This window comes from Vulpes lagopus, chromosome 9 (genome assembly GCF_018345385.1).
Source record: "Vulpes lagopus strain Blue_001 chromosome 9, ASM1834538v1, whole genome shotgun sequence".
Classification (NCBI taxonomy): domain Eukaryota; kingdom Metazoa; phylum Chordata; class Mammalia; order Carnivora; family Canidae; genus Vulpes; species Vulpes lagopus.
In genome coordinates this window covers 776,399-793,690 of record NC_054832.1, presented here as the reverse complement: position 1 = coordinate 793,690, position 17,292 = coordinate 776,399, and the positions used below count along the sequence as shown (strand labels likewise).

Genomic DNA, 17,292 nt, shown 5'->3' with positions numbered 1-17,292 from the left:
CCAGCCACCAGGCAGGGGCGGTGGCTGGAGACCGCAGCCCGGCTCGGCCAGGTGGTAGCTGCCAGAGGCGCTTACCTTGCACATCCTGCACCCGCCAGCGCCCCCTGCGCCAGTGCCACACGGCGGCCAGGGTAACGACATGGCCCACGACCACCAGTGAAGGAAACAGGCTGCCCGAGGGCTCCATGGCTCTGGGGCTGCAGGCGGCGGGCAGAGCAGGGGAAGCCGCCCTTCGGAACCGGCTGCCAGCGACCGGTGGATCCCTCCCTTCCCGGCCTGGAAGGCGGGTGTGGAGGGGGGCGCCCCAGGACCCGGGACCGCCCAGCCTGCAAGACCGCCCTGCCGCACCGTCTGCCTGGCGCCCCGGGGACTAGTCCCGGCCCCGGCACCAACTGTGCTCCCGCCCGCCTCCTCTCCCTCCTCCCTCTCGGCCACTCGGCCACTCGGAGCTCCCCACCCACCTCCCGCTGCACCCTGCTCAGCTGTCCCTACGCAGAGCCAGCACGCTCAAGGTTAGCTGGAGCCTTAACCCCTGCTTACCCGCAGCCACACCCGCCGGGAGGAGGGGCCTTAGTGACGCACAGCCTGCCCCCCAGCACAGCCTGGCCCTGGGCCCCCCCTGCCTCCCCGGGAGGTGACTGCGGTGTCCTAGCACCCCACTCTGCCTCCAAGAAGCCCTCTGGTGACAGCTGCCAGACACCCGGGGGGGGGGAGATGCCAGCGCCCCAGCCCCCACCGGCCCCTCAGGCTTGTAGCTGACCCAACCACCCTTGATGACAAGCACCCCCCCAGAGCCCCCAGACCCCATGTGGGATGGCGAACAGGAACAGGGTCGAAGGGAGGGCGGGGGTGATGGCCCGGGAGGGCAGGGTGTGCGCAGGGAAGTGAGGACAGAGCCTCCTGCCCGCTGCCGCCCCCAGGGCCCCCTGTGGGCTCTCACCTACCCGGCACGATCTTCATTAGGGACGGCGGCGGGAGCCCACGGGCACACAGGGAGCGGGAGCAGGCTGCGGGAGGGTCACAGACCCCTCTGAGGCGGCCGCGAGCCCCGCGGTGGCGGTGGCGGTGGGAGGAGGGCACGGCTGGCGGAGCCGCTGTCAGCAGCAGTGCCTGTGTCCATGGGGGAGGGGAGGGGTGGGCAGGGGGCCGGGGGGGGGGGGGATATAAATATCTGAGGAGGGCAAGCAAGGCCCGTCATTTGTCCAGACTTAGAACATGACGTGCAGAGCTAGGGCACTGGGGCCCAGGCCCTCGCTGGAGTCCAGTGTGGCTGGGCGGCGCCACCCGACACTCCCCCCCAGGCTCCTACCCATGATTCTAATAATAAGAAGCCACCTGGCGTCAGAATCCACCTCGGAAAAAAGCCTAGCACTGACGTCGAAGCTTGGGGGGCTCGTGTCCCACGGGAGGAGATGCAGCCCCTGCCCGCCCCGCCGGCCACTCAGGGTGCAGGAGGTAGTGGGGCTACACTCGGGGAAGGCCACAAGGGCAAGGGGAACTTGGCTCCCTTTCTCCCAGAGGGCCCCACTCAAGTCACTCAACACAACACCTGGCCCCGGGGAGACAGAACAGCTCCCCAAGGTCACAGCACTAGCCAGGCATCCAGGATGCCCCAAACCGGGCTGAGCCACGTGAACACTTGCCAGCCCCCGAGCACAGGGCTGTAGGGCCCTGCCCCAGGCTGCTCCTGGGCCTGCCCTGGCCCCACCCCAGAACCCCCAGCAGCCTTTGGTGTGCAGGAGGCCTGGGGCGGGCGGCCTGGAGATGCCATCCTGGAGACCCAGACCTCAGCGTGGCCCGGAGACAGGACGTGGGAAGGGCTCACCATGCTCCCCCTCTGCTCCCAGGCACCCTCAGGCCCCGGCAGACAAAGAGTTAAGGCCCAGAGGGAAGGATTTATATCCTATTTTGTAGCATTTCCTGTGTGTGAAGCACCATTGTATTTCAGTCTGAGAGCCCCGTCCCCTGTGCTATCCTCTGGGCGCTGCAGATGAGGAGCCCAGGAAAGGGACGGGCTTGCCTCTGGCCACACGAGGCTGTGCTCTGAGCCCAGGCAGTGTCTGGCACATGTGGTCACCCTGCAGCAAAGCACAGCAGACCACGCTCGGCCTCTGATGCTGGGGACAAGGCAGCTGGGGACAAGGCAATGTGGTCGATGGGGGAGACCAGGAGTTATGAGCTCGGGGCCTGGGGCCCCAAACCTCCAGCTGGCCAATCCCACAGTTCAGAAGCTCGTGGGTGAGAAACGGCCTGGGGCAGCTGGCTTTGACCAAAACCTCAGAGGAGCCCAGGACTCACCAGTCAGTGGGAGGCCAGCTCCATCAGGCTAGGGGGCCCCTCCAGGGCAGCGCAGCCCCCCACCGCCCACGTGGGGCAGGGCCTTTCCCCTCCAGATGCCTCTGGCCATCCCCATGCCAGACACCGCCCGGGCAGCTCTGCGACGGAGCCCAGCTCATCCCTGCATCTCTGCCTGCTGGCGTCCCAGGCAGGCACTGCCAGCGCCCCGGGGCCCAGCCGCAGGCTGCCCGCCTGGAGCCCATCCGCCCGCAGCCCGCCGGGCGCCACCTACCTTGGCCCAGCTGGATCAGCTCCTCCATGCTGTACCTGTCCATGGCGACCGGCGGGAGGAAAGGCCGGGATGGCAGGAAGGAGGGAAGGGTGGGAGGCAGAGGGAGGGCTCACTCAGGCCCTGGCCTCCCCACCCAGCCCCGGGAGCTGTGACTCCTCCTCACGGCCACCCCTTAGTCAGTGAGCCGAGCGGAGCCGAAGCAGCAGAGCCGAAGCCCGCTGGACCGACGGGTCCAACCAGCCCAGGTGGTACAGGGGACGGGTCCTGCCCCAAATCCCCGAGCCTCAGCGCGGCGCACAGGGCCTGCCAGTCCTGCCGAGGGATGCCTGCCCTGCCCTGCCCTGCCCACGGGCCCACCCCTCCCCGCCATCCTCATCCGTCCCCTCAGCACAGACCCCACAGCCGGCTCAGCCCCAGCCCACGGGCTCTGCCCTCCTCCTCGCATCTTCCCACCCCGCCAAACAGGACTGGGGCAGGGGCAAACCTAATCCTGCCAAAACCCGGCTCCGAGGACCCACCGAGTCGTACGCACACCCCAGCCAACACGCACAGGTGCAGACACAAAGCTAGTGACTGTTGCAGAGACCCGGCCCAGCGCGTGGCACTACGTGGCCGTGAAAAAGAGCAAGGCAGCTGTGCGTGCTGGGCCCGGGCTTCCTCCGGGTCGCGCGTGCCACACGGGAAGTCCAGGGGCACGGCGGGGTGGGCAGCAGCCGGTCCCCAAGGCCACCTGTGCGGCCGCAGGAGCACCCCCACTCTGGAGCGCGGCAGGGGCAAGGCAGTGCTGTTTGGAAAGTACCTGAAGTTCACACACGAGAGCCTCTCTGCACCACAGAAAGCAAAACCGAGCCCCCCGCAGCCGCAGCCCCAAGGCCTAGACCCCGCCCTGCGGCCCCCCTGCAGCCGCTGCTGCCACCGCCCCTCAGCCCTTGGGGCCTCCCTGGTGGCCCCTAAAGCCACGTCTGGCTGGCTCAGCCCTCAGCTGGTCCATCCCCAGATGTGGGGGCTTCCCTGCCGGGCCGGGGCTGAACGAGCAGCGGACGGCCTCCCTGCAGCTGAGCAGGCCCCAGGGCTCACGGGTGGGGACGACATAGCGGGGCACCCAGCACCCTGTGGCATCCGCGGTCCCAGGCCAGGGACAACGGGCGCAGGCGACCCACTGGCCAAGGCCATTCGGGTGGTCGGTTCCTCGGCTCCACAGGCGGCTGCCGCCGCCCTTCTAGCAGCTGATGGGGGCACGGGGCTGGGCAGTTAGGGGTCTGCGTGGTGGTACTTTCAGACCCTGAGAAGTCCGCGATCCCAGGCGCAGCCTGAGCGTGGAGCCATCACCACCCCACGGCCCAGGATGTGCCTGCACCGTAGCCGGCCCCCAGCATGCTCTAGGTGCCCCCAGTTAGGGTGGCCCCCGGGGCCTGCGCTCGGCCCTTGGGGAGCCCACACCCGCAGGCCTGACTCAGCCTGGAGCTGGAGTTCATTTCCTGTTGGAAACTCTGAGCTGCTGCCTGTGGCTGCGGCTGGGAGGGAACACTGAGTCACCTCCGTCGGGGCTGGGGGTGCCCTCCGCTCTGCCCACTGCGGCCACACCCAGTCCCCCGGCCTGGCCCTGCTACCATCTGCCCGCCCAGCCTGGCCACAGACAAGGAAGGAAGGAGAGGAAAGGAACGAGGAGCTCACGCTCACCACACCCACGATCCAAGAGGGGGAGAGGGAAGGAGCCCCGGTGGCAAGGGCAGCAGGCCCCCCGGGCTGGGACTTCGCCCCTGGATGTTAGTCAATGGCCCACTGACCCGTTTGGGGAGGCCAAGCATCCCATCCAAGGCCCCAGGGAGAGCCCAGAGTCCATCCCTCTATCCTACCCCCTCGCTGATCCTCCCCCATGGGCTCCCATGGCACAGCCCCAGGGGGTCTGGCCCAAACCACACTGGAACTGGGGCTCCCACTCAGACCCTTGGGCCTGCACCTCGGCCCCTGGCTAGCCTCATGCCAGGCTCCCTTCCCAGAGCCTCAGAAACCAGGCTCCTCCCCAGGTGACAGGACATAGAGAAGGAAACAGGAGCCGAGCCTGACTCTGCGGGGGACCAGGGCCACCCCAAGTCAGCACCAAGGCCAGTGAGCTCTGAGAGTACCTGTGTGAGCCTCGAGCTACGTGGGACATGAGGGTCCTGCCAGCACAGCTGCTTGGGGCAGAGGGACAGATGCCACAGAGGAAGGCACCTCAAGGGGTCGCTTGGCAACCCCTGGGACCCACCTTCCACCATCTGCCCAGACCAGGACTAGGCCCAGCACCCACCATATCCTGGCCTCTGGTCTACTGGCCATGCTTCTGCCTGGGGCCTTCTCTTCTCCCCCAACCGAGGACCGCCCCCCAGGCCATCCCCAACCCCTCGCCAGCCAAGCTCCCAGGCACATAGCACATCGCCAAACCACGGGGGTAGATGTCACCCCCACTGGACAGTACCAAGGCTCAGAAAGGTCAGGCAGTTTGCCTGCGCCGCGCTACTAGAGAGCGGACACCTGCCCCCACCCCGTTCCACTCTGGCACCTCCTCTACACGCTACTGCCTCCTGCAGAGAGGGCCTAGGGGCAGGCAGGCCACAGGGATGTGCCCCGCCAATGGCCAAAGGCAGTGCTGGGGACAGCAACTAGCTGGAGTAGGGCAGGGCTGTGCTGACAGCTGGTCCTGCCAGTCCAGGCCCTGCAAGCCCCACCCCTGGCCCCAGGGGGAGCCTAGGGATGGCCTGGCTGTGGCCCATGGGCTCCTCCTTGGCCTACCCACCCAAGGTCCTCAAGCCAGGAGGAGGAGCCACGTGGGCCCACTACCGGAGCACCCGGCACCCTCAGGCAGAGAGAGCACCACCTGCTGGCGTGAGCCGAGTCCCCACGTGGGTGCCGCTGACCCCAGTCCACCAGGCCTGGGCCCAGGCACCCCCTTCTGGTCCCCCAGGGCTAGGGCCAGGATGCAGCTGACCTGTGGCTGGGGCAGGCTTCGGGCCAGGCCTCGCCAGGTTCCCCGGGGTGGTAGCAGGCACCACAGGGGGCTCAGGTGCTCCCTCCTCAGGCTCCTTCCGACGGTAGACCCGCCGCTCCTCGCGGGCAGGGTCCTCAGCTGGCACCGGCCCCCACTTTGGCGGGCAGCTCAGGGGACCCTGCACAGACTGCACGTGGGGGGTGCGGCGCGCGGGCATCACCATGGCGACAGGGCGGCGCACGCGCTGCAGAGAGGCGGGCACGATCTCCGGCGGCAGGTGCAGGTACTGGCGCAGGTGGGCGATGCCCTCATTGGTGAGGTACCAGTAGAAGTGGCGCCAGGCGAAGGTCTCTCGCACCAGGCCCCGGGCCCGCAGGGAGGCCATGGCGCGCATGACCTGCAGGTTGGTGACGCCAGGGACGTGAGGGTGCAGGCTGCGGGGCCGCCGATCCTTCTTTGCCACCATGACGCCTTCTCGGAAGAGCACCTCGTAGACGGCCCGCAGCTGCTCCCGCGGCATGAGCATCCCCGCCACCATGGCTGCCGGAGCCGGCCGGGCGGCGCGGCAGGGGCCCTGAGCTCGGGGGCGCGGGCTCCGGGGCTCGCGGTCCGGCCCTGGCGCCCTGGCTCCGCGAGATCCCGGCGGGCACTGCCGCCTGCCCCCGCCTGCGCGAGCCTCCCGCCGCCGCCCTCCGCCCGCCAGCCCGGCCCCCTCTGACTCAGCAGCCCCGCGCCCCTCCCACCGCGGCGGCGGCCCCTCGCACAGTGGGGGGGCCTCGCAGAGTCGGGGCCCCAGGTCCGGCGCCACCCCGCGGCCCCCTCCCTTCCCGCCCGAGCTCCCGCGTCAGGAATGACATCAGTTTCTAAACGCCTCCTCCAAGATCCCTCGGACTAGGGGAGGGAGTCCCGTAGTAGCTGTGGACCCAGAACCTAAAAAGGTGGCGGAATGGGCAGGAGGGAAGCGGGAAGCAGGACGGGAGGGGTCCTCAGGCTGGGGACCCAAGTCAGGGGTGTGCTCTCAGGGTTTCAGGGAGTTACAGGATCTGAAGGCGGGGTGCTTGGCTGTCTGGGGCGGGATGGGATGGGGTGGCACTGGATGTCCAGGGCAGAGCTGGGGTCCTGGGGTGGGGGCGGAAATATGGGGGGTCTTGGAGAGAAGTCTGAGGGGGAATGGCAGGGGCAGCTGTTATGGCACATGGACAGGCAGGCTTCGGACACCACTGGCTGCTGTCCATCAAACAGGAAAAGGGACGGAGCCCCCCTCTGAATGCCAGGCCCAAGACGGCAGCCACCCTATTTGACACCCCCCATACCAAGCCAGATCAAGGGGGACGCAGGAACACAGAGTCTGCTGGGAGGGACCCCAAAACACTCTGAGGAGGGCACAGAGTAGGGGGCTCTGAGCAGAGCCCTCATCCACCCCAACCCCCGGGGCCAGCTGTCGGAAGCCAGAAACTCTCAGCTGCCGCAAAAAATCAAAGTCACCAAGTTCCTGCCACCCCAGGCAGGCCTGGTTCCCCTACTGCCACACAGACACCCTGCCCTGGGGGCCCGGAGTGTGCGCCTGTGGACTAGCTGGGCAGATGCAGGGCGAGCAGCACGAGTGGAGGAGGGCCAGGGGCCCAAGGACCACAGGCGCCTGCAGGTTCCACGTGAGGCCGCAGCCCGGCCTGGCCACACCCATCGCCTGGGTCACTTCCAGGATCCCACAGCATGGGATCCAGCCGTGCATATCCTGCGGGGCCCCCCCCATTCCACCCAATACCCCAGCGTCCACGCGGTGCTGGTGCCGCCGGCGGCACCCGGATCTGGGCTCTCCCGCCCCCAAGCCGACACACCCATTCCCACAAGTGCAGCTAACCCGGGAACTGATTATAAATAGGGCGGGGGGGGGGGGGGGGGATCCCGGGGTGGGAGGCGCCCCGGGCAGGCGGCCAACTGGCGGCGGATGGGGGCGAGTTTATGGGCAGTTGCCATGGCACCGCAGAGCCGGGCCACACGGCGCCCGACACATGCACACACACGCGCGCACACTCATTAGACCCGCGCGCCCAGGGCCTGGGGCCGGCCTGGCGGACCCGGCGCTGGAAACTGAAGGCACAGACCACAGTCCCGCGGCCCCTCCTTCTGCCCCCGCCGCTCCCCTGCAGCCGCTCCCCTGCAGCCGGGGGCAGGAAGCCGGCCAGCCCCGAGGAGGGCGGCTCCGGGAGGACGCAGGGCTAGCCCGGGAGTGGACAGCGCCCACGCTCCTTCGGCCAGTAGCCGGACGGCCGTGGCCTCGGGACTGCACCCTGGGGTTCAGGCGGTGGCCCGGCCCCACCCCGTGCCCCAAGCACGCCCAGTGTCCTCCCAGTGTCCTGGTGTCCCCCTGCCCTCCCTGCAGCCCCCCACTCCCCGCCTGCCCTCCCTCCACGCAGACCCCAAACCTCCAGGCCGACTTCCTGGTATGATGACTTCCCCCGGCCGACTCCCTCCAGATCCCCAGCCACCCCCAAACCAACCGATGCCCCCAAGCGATTCCAGGCCCCCCTCAAGGCCTCCCGAACACCTGGACCTAACACCTGGACCTAAGCTCTGTCCTGCAGGGCCGCTCGGCGTCCGCAGGAGGGGGCGGGGCCTGTAGGGAATCCCCCCAGCCCAGGCGCCCTGGGGACTGCGGAGGAGCAGCTGGGAGCCTGCGCCCGGGCAGCCCCCCTGCTCGGCACAGCTCCCGGCCCCTCCGCGCCTGGGGGCCCCTCCCCCAAGCCCCAGGGCTGGAAGGGTGCCCTTTCGTGCCCGCCCACACCCTGCAGAGCCGCGGGGAGGCCGGGGCGGGGGGCAGGGCGGCCTCCTCCCCTCACACTCGGGCCCTCCGGGGCCCTCCAGGTTTCCAGGGCAACCAGTCGGGGCCTGCGGGCAGCCCCCGGCCCCCCCACCCCAGAACAAAGAGCCGCAGTGTGGACTTGCCCGGGGCCAGCCCGCCCGGCGCCTCCCCACAGGGATGCCCGCCCGGCCTTCCCGGTCGCGGGCTGCGGGGCTGCGGGGCCGCACACCCTGGGATGCCGGCAGGGCCGCTGGCGGGCAGGGCTCGGCGAGGGGGGGAGGAGGCGGCGCCGGGAGCTTTCACCCCGCCCCGGCCCGGCCCGGCTCGCCCCGCCCCCGGCACTGCTGCAGACTGCGGGCTGCGGGCTGGGGGGCTGCGGGGCTGCAGGGCTGGGGCTGTGGGGCTGTGGGGCTGCAGGGCTGGGGCTGCGGGACTGGGGGGCTGCAGGGCTGCAGGGCTGGGGGGCTGCGGGGCTGCAGGGCTGGAGCTGGGGGGCTGCGGGGCTGCAGGGCTGGGGCTGTGGGGCTGCAGGGCTGGGGGGCTGCGGGGCTGCAGGGCTGGGGGCTGCGGGGCTGGGGCTGCAGGACTGGGGGGCTGCGGGGCTGGGGGGCTGCGGGGCTGCAGGGCTGGGGCTGGGGCTGCAGGGCTGGGGGGCTGCGGGGCTGCAGGGCTGGGGCTGGGGGACTGCAGGGCTGGGGCTGCAGGGCTGGGGGGCTGCAGGGCTGGGGCTGGGGGACTGCAGGGCTGGGGGGCTGCAGGGCTGGGGCTGGGGGGCTGGGGCTGGGGGGCTGCAGGGCTGGGGCTGCGGGGCGGCTGCGGCCCCCGCACCCCCCGCACCCCCCGCCAGCCCGGCCCGACCGGGGCAGCGCAGGCGCAGGCGCTGCAGAGGCCCGGGGTCCCGCGCTCGCTCCGCGTCCCCGAGGCTCCCGTGCGCAGGGCTGCACCCGCCGGAGGTCACTGCCGGCCCCCGCCCCCGGCCCCCGCCCCTGGCCCCGGCCCCGGCCCCGGCCGCACCTTTGAGGGAGCTGATCTCCTGCTGGATGGCTCGGGACGGGTCCATGTCTCCGCCGCGGCCGAGGGCGGAGCGGCCGCCACGCCGAGTCCACCCCGCAGCACCCTGCCCGGCCGGAGCCGAGCCGCAGCCGGGGGGCGGAGCCGGGGCGGGGCGGGGCTGGCCGGCTGGGGCGGGGCCTGCGCTGATCAATGCGCCACGCAGGGGTGCCCCACGCGACCTCCCGCCGCGCACCGCCCCTCCAGCCTCCGCCCCGTGGAGCGAGCGCCACCCTGCTAACTCTGGCCAGAGGGCCGGGCCTGCAGGCCGGATCCAGGTGCGCCCTGGTGGCCCACCCTCCCCACCCCCACAGTGCCTGGGCTTGGCCTCGGTCACCCCGAGTGACCTTCGGGGTCGTTCCTGCACGTGGCTTCCCGGACCTCGAAGCCACAGCCACTCACTCCTTGCAGAGGATACCCACCCTGGGCACCCTGGTTGTGGAGGGCAGGCAGATCCCCCAGGGCAAGGGCCCGAGGCCTGCCCACAGAGGTACCCCAGGACCCTGTGCCAGCTCCTTGATCCCCACTATTCACGTCCCCACCTCCCCTGCCGCATCGGCTCTGCCCCTGGCCTCCTCCACCCTCCTCCCTCCTCCCTGGGTGGCCACATGCTCCTCTGGGCCACCCCCCAGTCCTATGACTCAGGATGCTCTCTGTACTCTGACTTCAAGGGTTCCAGGTCCAGCAGGACCCCAAACTGCACCCCAGCCCCTGTGTCTCCCAGTCGGGATTGTCTTGGGATGCTCTTATCTTGCCAGCTCAGCCGGCAGGCCTCTATTCACTGTCCAGTGGGGCAGGCCAACGCCCTGGGGCTACGTGGCCAGCCCCACAGGTCCTGGTGGCTCCCCCTCCAGTCTGTCTGCTTGTCACCCTCTCCCCCAACTGCTACCACAGGTCCAGGCCCCAGCACATCTCCCTGCAGGGTCCCCAGCAGCAGCCTATTGCTGAGGGCTCAGTGTCCTGACCATCCGTGCCTGCCGCCTGGGGAGAATGCGGCACTGGCAGGTCTGTCCCACTCACTACCCCAGGAAGCCATAAGCCACTGTGGGAGCCTTGCTCACACCTAGCGTGTCAGCCCCAGGACCGCACCCTGCCTTTCCACCCTGGCCCTCGGTGCTGGGCCTCCAAAAGATGTGGCCAGCCTGCCTCAGTCTCCGTCCGGCCCAGGCCACCACCTGCAAGCGCCCACCCTCACTGTCTGTGGGTCAACCATTCGAGGAGCGTCCCAGGCCCGTAACTGGTCCCCTGCTACCACTTGAGCCGCCCACCCGTAAGTGGACACTGCGATCATCTGCAGCCGCTTCAGACCAGGAGGCTCTCAGAAAAGTGGTGGCAGCTGGAAGGTCCAGTGAGAAGGGGATCTCAGCCTGCCCTGCCAAATCTGCTCCCCCAAAGCAGCCACGTGGTGTGGCCTCAGAAGTGGGGAGCAGCCACGCAGACCCTGGAAAGGCTCCACGGGACACACTGAGCCCTTCCCCTGGCCCGTTAGCAGAGTAGGCTTCCTAGAAGAAGGCCCAGTGACTGGGGACCAAGAGACAGGCGGCAGCTAGCAAGCCTAGGAAGACAGCACACCTGCAGAGACCCAGAGAAGGCAAGAGAAGGGGAGTCCGGCCAACTACAAGGCATGTGGAGACCCCCGCAGCAGGGAGGCAGGGCTCGAGACAGCTCGGGGGCGGGTGTCGCCAAGCTAGGGAGCTCCTCAAAGTACCGTGGACCAGGGCCCGGAGGTGGGAGACACAGACCTCGAGGAGGAAAGGAAGCAGGTCCTCCAGATCCGGGGTGCGAGGAGTCAAGGCTCCGGCACAGCCTACAGCCTCAGCTTTCACCGGCCTCACTGCCCGCAGGGCCTCATGTCCAGGTCCTCAGGAGGGCAGGTGGTCTGACCCGGCAGCATGGCTCTCTCACGTCTGCTGGGGCATCAGGTCACCTGGGCCAGAGACTTACACCTTGGACGACTCACGCTGTCTGAAGCTTTACATAGATTCCAGGAGCCAGGTCACACCCTTGGAACCCTGGCCCCACAGCCAGGTCCTCCTCGTGCTGGCCCCTGCGTCTGCAACAAAGCCCTCCTCACGCGTCCCAGGAGACCCTGGTAGGCTTGGCTATGCCCCAGGGCCAAGGAGGGATCCCTGCCCCAACCTACACATCCACAGCTGCCATGCAGATAGTCCCACTGCTCCCATGACCCTACCTGCCCTCGGCAGGGCACTCCTCCCTATGGCCCCCCACCTTCAAACCCGCCTCCTACCCCCAGGGAGGCCTGCCCTGCTGGGCTCACAGCAGGTGATCCAGGTGATCCCATGCAAGGGTCACACGTGACAGCTCTACAGCTGGGCATGCAGATCCCTTCCACCTAGGGTCCCCGACGATCGCCCAGGGAGGACCCGACCCAGTGAGACCCCACGGACTGCGCCTGCAGTGGGAGCACGGGGGCCATCCTGCCGCACAGCCAAAGCTGAGTCCAGCTTCACCTTGGGAAGTTGCTGGGCTGGGGCAGGAGGGGCCTCTTCCACCTGGGGGGCCTCCCTTTGCGGGATGATGACAGCAGGGCCTCAACCACACCAGCCGCTCTGGGAGGCTCCTGGGAGGTCCAGGCCCACTATACCACCAGGCTGGGGGCCCACCAGGGCTCCCGCAGATCCTGGTGAAGGCTTGCACCGCACAGAGGTTACCCCCCAGGCCCCGTCTGGCTCTCTCCACATAGCCCCGCTCAAGAATAGCGGTTACCAGGCACTGGCCAGACACTTTGGGGGTCCCGGGTCCTCCCTCACATCCCATGCTCTGTCATCCTGGCCCCAAATATCTTTCAAACCCATCTGCATTCCCACTCCGACCACCTCCGTCACCGTTAGGCCAGCAGTGGCCTCCTGGCAGCCCCACTCTTCCACTTCGAGGATTTGGTCACAGCAGCCTCACCGGGTACACACACACCAGGTCCCTCCCCAGCCCTGCGGCCCCCAGCCTGGGCCGCCTTGCTCCACAGCACGGGACCCCGGTCTCCAGGCCAGCAGAGAGGCCCGCATCCTGCACCCTCCCTCCGCCAGTCCCTCCCAGGGGTGACGAGCGCAGTCTAACGCACTCAGCTGGGTGGCTGGGTGGCCAGGCAGCTGACTCAGCAGCACCAAACCCCAGGCCGGGACCCACCACAGGGAGAAAAGGGAATGACCTCTCAGCGCCCCAATGATGACTCCCAGGACCCCTATTCATATCATTTTGCCTCGATAGGTTAAAGGAGAAAACCTGTATATTGATCTCAAAAATGCTGACAACTCATTGACTAAAACCCAGAAGTGGTTCTGAGTTTTAAAAAGTGGCCCAGCAAACCAGGGAAGGCGCACGCTGTTATGTGAGACTCGACTCGCTCACCACGCGTCCTCCCAGGGGCCCCGGGGTCACACAAGGACGTCCCACAGCGGGGGCGGTAGGGGCCCTGGGGGCAGCGGTCAGGGCCACCTCCTAAACCCACTCCCACTCCAAGCAGGGCCAAGGCAGGCTCCGCCGCGGCTTCCTTCCTGAGCTCGATCCAGGGCACACGAGGGCCACAGGAGTCACTGCGGCGGAAGCAGCAGGACACGCCGAGCTGACGCGTCGGCACCTGTCCTCTGACCGCCAGCACAGGCTGCGCGGCCCACCCGTCAGAGCCAGGGAGGAGCTCACCGACGCACCTGGCTGGACCTGCGTGGGAGCGAGGGGCGTCCTCCAGGCCAGCAGCAACCGGTCGGGAAGACCCAACCGGCAGAAACCTTCGTCGGCGATGCTAGATAGAAAGTGCTCTAGAAGCAGACAAAACGGAAGTCAGAGCACCTACGTGTGGAAAGCCCCCACGCACAAAGCAGGTGTGAGGCCACCGCCCCCAAGCCAACCAGCTACCCTGCACGTCCGCTCGGCCCTCGCGCTGGCCCCGTCGGCCCCTCCGTTGACACCGCCTCGCTTACCCACTTGCACGCCGTTCGGGATCGGCCAAGTTCTCTCCCTTTGCAAGGGGCACACGGTGCCGGGCAGGTGTGGGGAGTGAAGCGCCCAGGCCCCGCGGGAGAAGCACCTGCCACGCCTGGCAAACGCCTCAGAAACTCTGGAGATACTGTGTTTAGGAGACAGTCGCCCGACCGGGCCCGGAACGTCCGCTGGACAGTCTCCCTCCCAGCCCGTCCCCTGCACCCACGCGGCCTGACAGCCGCCGTGGGGCTCCCTGTGCACGCCTCTGCAATTTCTTTATGGAAAATCAAGCAAATACAAACACGATTCTTGGCTTTCCTCCCTTTGACACAAAAAGCGACACCTCACATGTCCCATCTGACCCTCGCTTTTCCATCAGAGGCACCGAGGCGCCCCGCAGCTGCTCGCAGAGCCCTGGGCCCCTCCTCCTGGGAGCCCTCCACCTGGCAGGACCCCCGAGGGCGGGTCCCTTGTACCCGGATCTCAGAGGCGCCGTCACTGGCCTGCTTCCCACAGCATCACCAACACCATCCTCGAATCCAAGTGTTTGGCTTTTTGCCAATCTGATAGTAAAAAAAAATGGTATCTTGGTGTAGATAAGGCTTACTTTTGACACACTAATCCAGAAATCCCGTTTCAAACAGTAGTCACAGACACACCCAACAATCCAGCCACAAAACCACTCCTTGCAGGAGTCTCTAATACCAATCAATCAATCAATCAATCACCTTAATGTTCTATGAGAGGGGATTAGTTTAAATACGATATGGTTGGGGCGCCTGGCTGTCTCAGTAAAGTGAGCAACTCTTGGTCTCAGGGTCCTGAGTTCGAGCCCCACATTAGGGGCAGAGTTTACTTAGTCAAAAAAAAAAAGGGGGATCCCTGGGTGGCGCAGCAGTTTGGCGCCTGCCTTTGGCCCAGGGCGCGATCCTGGAGACCCGGGATCGAATCCCACGTCGGGCTCCCGGTGCATGGAGCCTGCTTCTCCCTCTGCCTGTGTCTCTGCCTCTCTCTCTATCTCTCTGTGACTATCATAAATAAATAAAAATTTAAAAAAAAAATTTAAAAAAAAAAAAAAAAAGGGTTTTAAATATAATACAGTTACCGTATGAAAGAACATTACGTCATATTGTAAATGAATGTTACAGAAACACGTCCATCTTGTAACATTAAGTAAAAGGAAGCTACAGGCGTCTAAAACACTCCGCAATATCAACTTATAAATTTACAAATGAATTAAGTTATATTGGAAAATACTGCACACATTTTTTTTTTTTTTTACTGCACACATTTTTAAAAAATAAGCACAACACAAAAGACGTGGACGTTTTACTTCAGCCAACACGGTAGGGGCACCGGGGAGGGGGATGAACGGCGGCCTCGAAAAACAACTTGAGTTTTGTCTCAATCCCTGGGGCCTGGGCCTTATTTGGAAACAGGGTCTTTGCAGATATAATTAAGGACCTCACGGCGAGATCACCCCGGACTACCCGGGTGGGCCCCCCACCCAATGGCACAGAAGAGAGGAGAGCCACGGAGGAGCCGTGAGAAGACACCAACGGCTAGAAGAGAGGAGCGGGGTGCTTTTCCAGAGCCTTCCGAGGAAGGGTGGCCCTGCCAACACCTTGATTTTGGACATCCGGCCTCCAGGACGCAGAGGATGCATTTCTGGTTTTCTAGGCCGCATGTTTGTGGCGATTGTGACGCAGACACGGGGAAGCAGTCAACATTTTGTTCCCGGGAGCGGGAGCCCCGTGCCCGAGAGCGCGTGTGGCACCGCACCAGGCCGGGGACAGAATGCCCGGGACAGGGACGCGGTGCTGGGGACCCGGAGGGAAGTGAGGAGCCGTCCCTGGGAGCGGGAGGAAGGCGAGCCTCATCGGACGGTGCAGCTCATGGCCGGGAACTTGGGTCTCTAGGCTCAGGGGGAGGCATGACCTGCCGTCCTCCCGGGCTTGCAGGAACGTTGGGGGTGGGGGGGGAAGCTGTCGCTGCGGAAGGGACCGTCGGCCCGGGGGCCCAGGACAGCCGCGGCCCGTGCCCACTGCAGGGCGCGCTCACGCCGGGAAGCACGCCCCACACAGAGCCGGGGGTGCCCGGCCAGCTGCCGCGGAGCCCGCGGGGTGCCTGCCCGCCGGCCCCTCAACCATCCGAGCAGAAGCCAGGAAGGGACGGGCCACCCAGAGAGATCCGCGGAGAGCCCTCCCGTCTAAGGGCACGGGCCCGCCACACGCACGGAGACCCGCCAGGTTTCTGAGAATGTCGAAGCGACAGAGGTCCCCGCTGGGACCGGAGGGGACAGAGGGACAATGCGGAAAGGCGGTTAGGACCCTGCGACTCTTCAGGCGGGAGGCGGCTGGTGAGCTAGGGCCTCGGTCTCGAGGGGCCCGTCAGGGGAGGAGCCGAGGAGACCCCAAGAGCAGAGCCCTGGGCCAGCGGAGGCCAGGGAGCCGAGCACCCAGCCGCAGAGAAGCAGGGGACTCGCCCTGCGGGGTTCAAAGCTGCTTGGGGCTGGCCACCCCCTGACCGCTATTTCCCGCCTTTGGAATGAGGACGCCCTTCCACGGCTGTCCCACCGCGGCCTTCTGGAAGCACTTGGCCTTACTAGCTTCACACGTCCGCACGGGGATGTGCCCCGGGGTGGACCAGCGCCACAGCCTCACCTAGTCCTGACTTAGAGTTTGGACAAGACTTGGGGCTTTGGAGCTGCTGAAATTTAGATGAGGTGTTTTTTGTTTTGTTTTCTTAGATTTTATTTATTTATTCATGAGAGACACACAGAGAGAGGCAGAGACACAGGGGGAGCGAGAAGCAGGCTCTGGGCTGGGAGCCGGATGGGGGACTCGAACCCAAGACCCCAGGATCATGACCTGAGCGGAAGGCAGATGCTCAACCGCTGAGCTACCCAGGCGTCTAGATGAGGTTTTGAATTTGAGTTGACGCTGTAACGGCCTGATGCTTTGGGGATGGTGGGAAGGGATGAATGCATTTTGCATGTGACAGACATGAATTGTGGGGGCCAGAGGGCAGACAGCAGTGATTCGAATGGTGGTCCCCAAAATACATGTCCACCTCCAAATCCCTAGAACCCATGAATGTTACCTTATTTGGAAAAAGGGTCTTTGCTGTTATAATTAAGAATCTTCAGAGGGACGCCCCAGGTGGCTCAGCAGTACAGCGTCTGCCTTCGGCTCAGGCCGTGACCCCGGGGTCCTGGGATGGAGTCCGGCATCGGGCTCCCCACGGGGAGCCTGCTTCTCCCTCTGCCTCTCTCTGTGTATCTCTCATGGGTAAATAGATAAAAATCTTAAAAAAAAAAAAAATCTTCAGAGAAGATCATCCCGGATTACTCGGGAAGTCCTAAATCTGATGACAAGTGTCCTTACAAGAGGCAGAAGACGACCCAGGCAGAAGGCCATGTTGAAGACAGAGGCAAAGACAGGAGACCACACGCCAGGGGAGGCCGACAGCCTCCAGGCACGGGGCCAGGCGGGAGCAGAGCCTGGCCTACAGCCTCTGAGGGCGTGTGGCCCCGCTGCCACCTTGATTTTGGACTTCTGGCCTCCAAAACAGTGAGAGAATAAAGTTCTGTTGTCTTAGGCCGCCCAGACTGTGGCAACTTGTTCCAGCTGCCATGGGAACCTCCTCGAGGGGCGTTCTTTGTGGCTATCTGTACTCCGCAACAGGCAGGCAGGAGTTGTTATCGTAAGGACAACAGTGAGGCTCAGCCATGGCCCTCAAGGCTAGCTCCCATGCTGGTTCTAGAAGCTTCCCTGCAGCCATTCACTTAATAAGAAAGGAGAAAAAAAAAGATACATTTCAAAAGTCCAAAAGACACATTCACTTGCAAAACAAAACAAGACAGAAGAACAAAAAGAGACTATAAAAGCCACACACCAGGAGACACCTGCTTTGGACACTTCTGGCTTCGCACCAGCTGCCTCACCCCCGCACCAGGCCCTCCCC

At 65.8% G+C, this 17,292-nt stretch overlaps 1 protein-coding gene across 13 annotated transcripts in view; it reads right to left on the bottom strand.

Moving 5' to 3' along the window:
- The window catches only part of PLEC (plectin), a 55,353-nt gene that overhangs the window by 27,452 nt on the left and 10,609 nt on the right, over window positions 1-17,292 (bottom strand). For 2 of the 13 annotated variants that reach the window (XM_041768674.1, XM_041768675.1), the window contains exon 1: window positions 9,355-9,415. The exons of 5 other annotated variants lie outside the window; for them this stretch is intronic. In XM_041768674.1, coding sequence (XP_041624608.1) covers window positions 9,355-9,400 — 46 coding nt within the window. In that variant the 5' untranslated portion in view covers window positions 9,401-9,415. Of the gene's footprint in view, window positions 1-75; window positions 538-944; window positions 1,100-5,537; window positions 6,244-9,354; window positions 9,416-17,292 lie in introns of those variants that run through there. 6 more of the 13 variants (XM_041768660.1, XM_041768661.1, XM_041768676.1 and 3 more) reach the window with 3 other exon arrangements.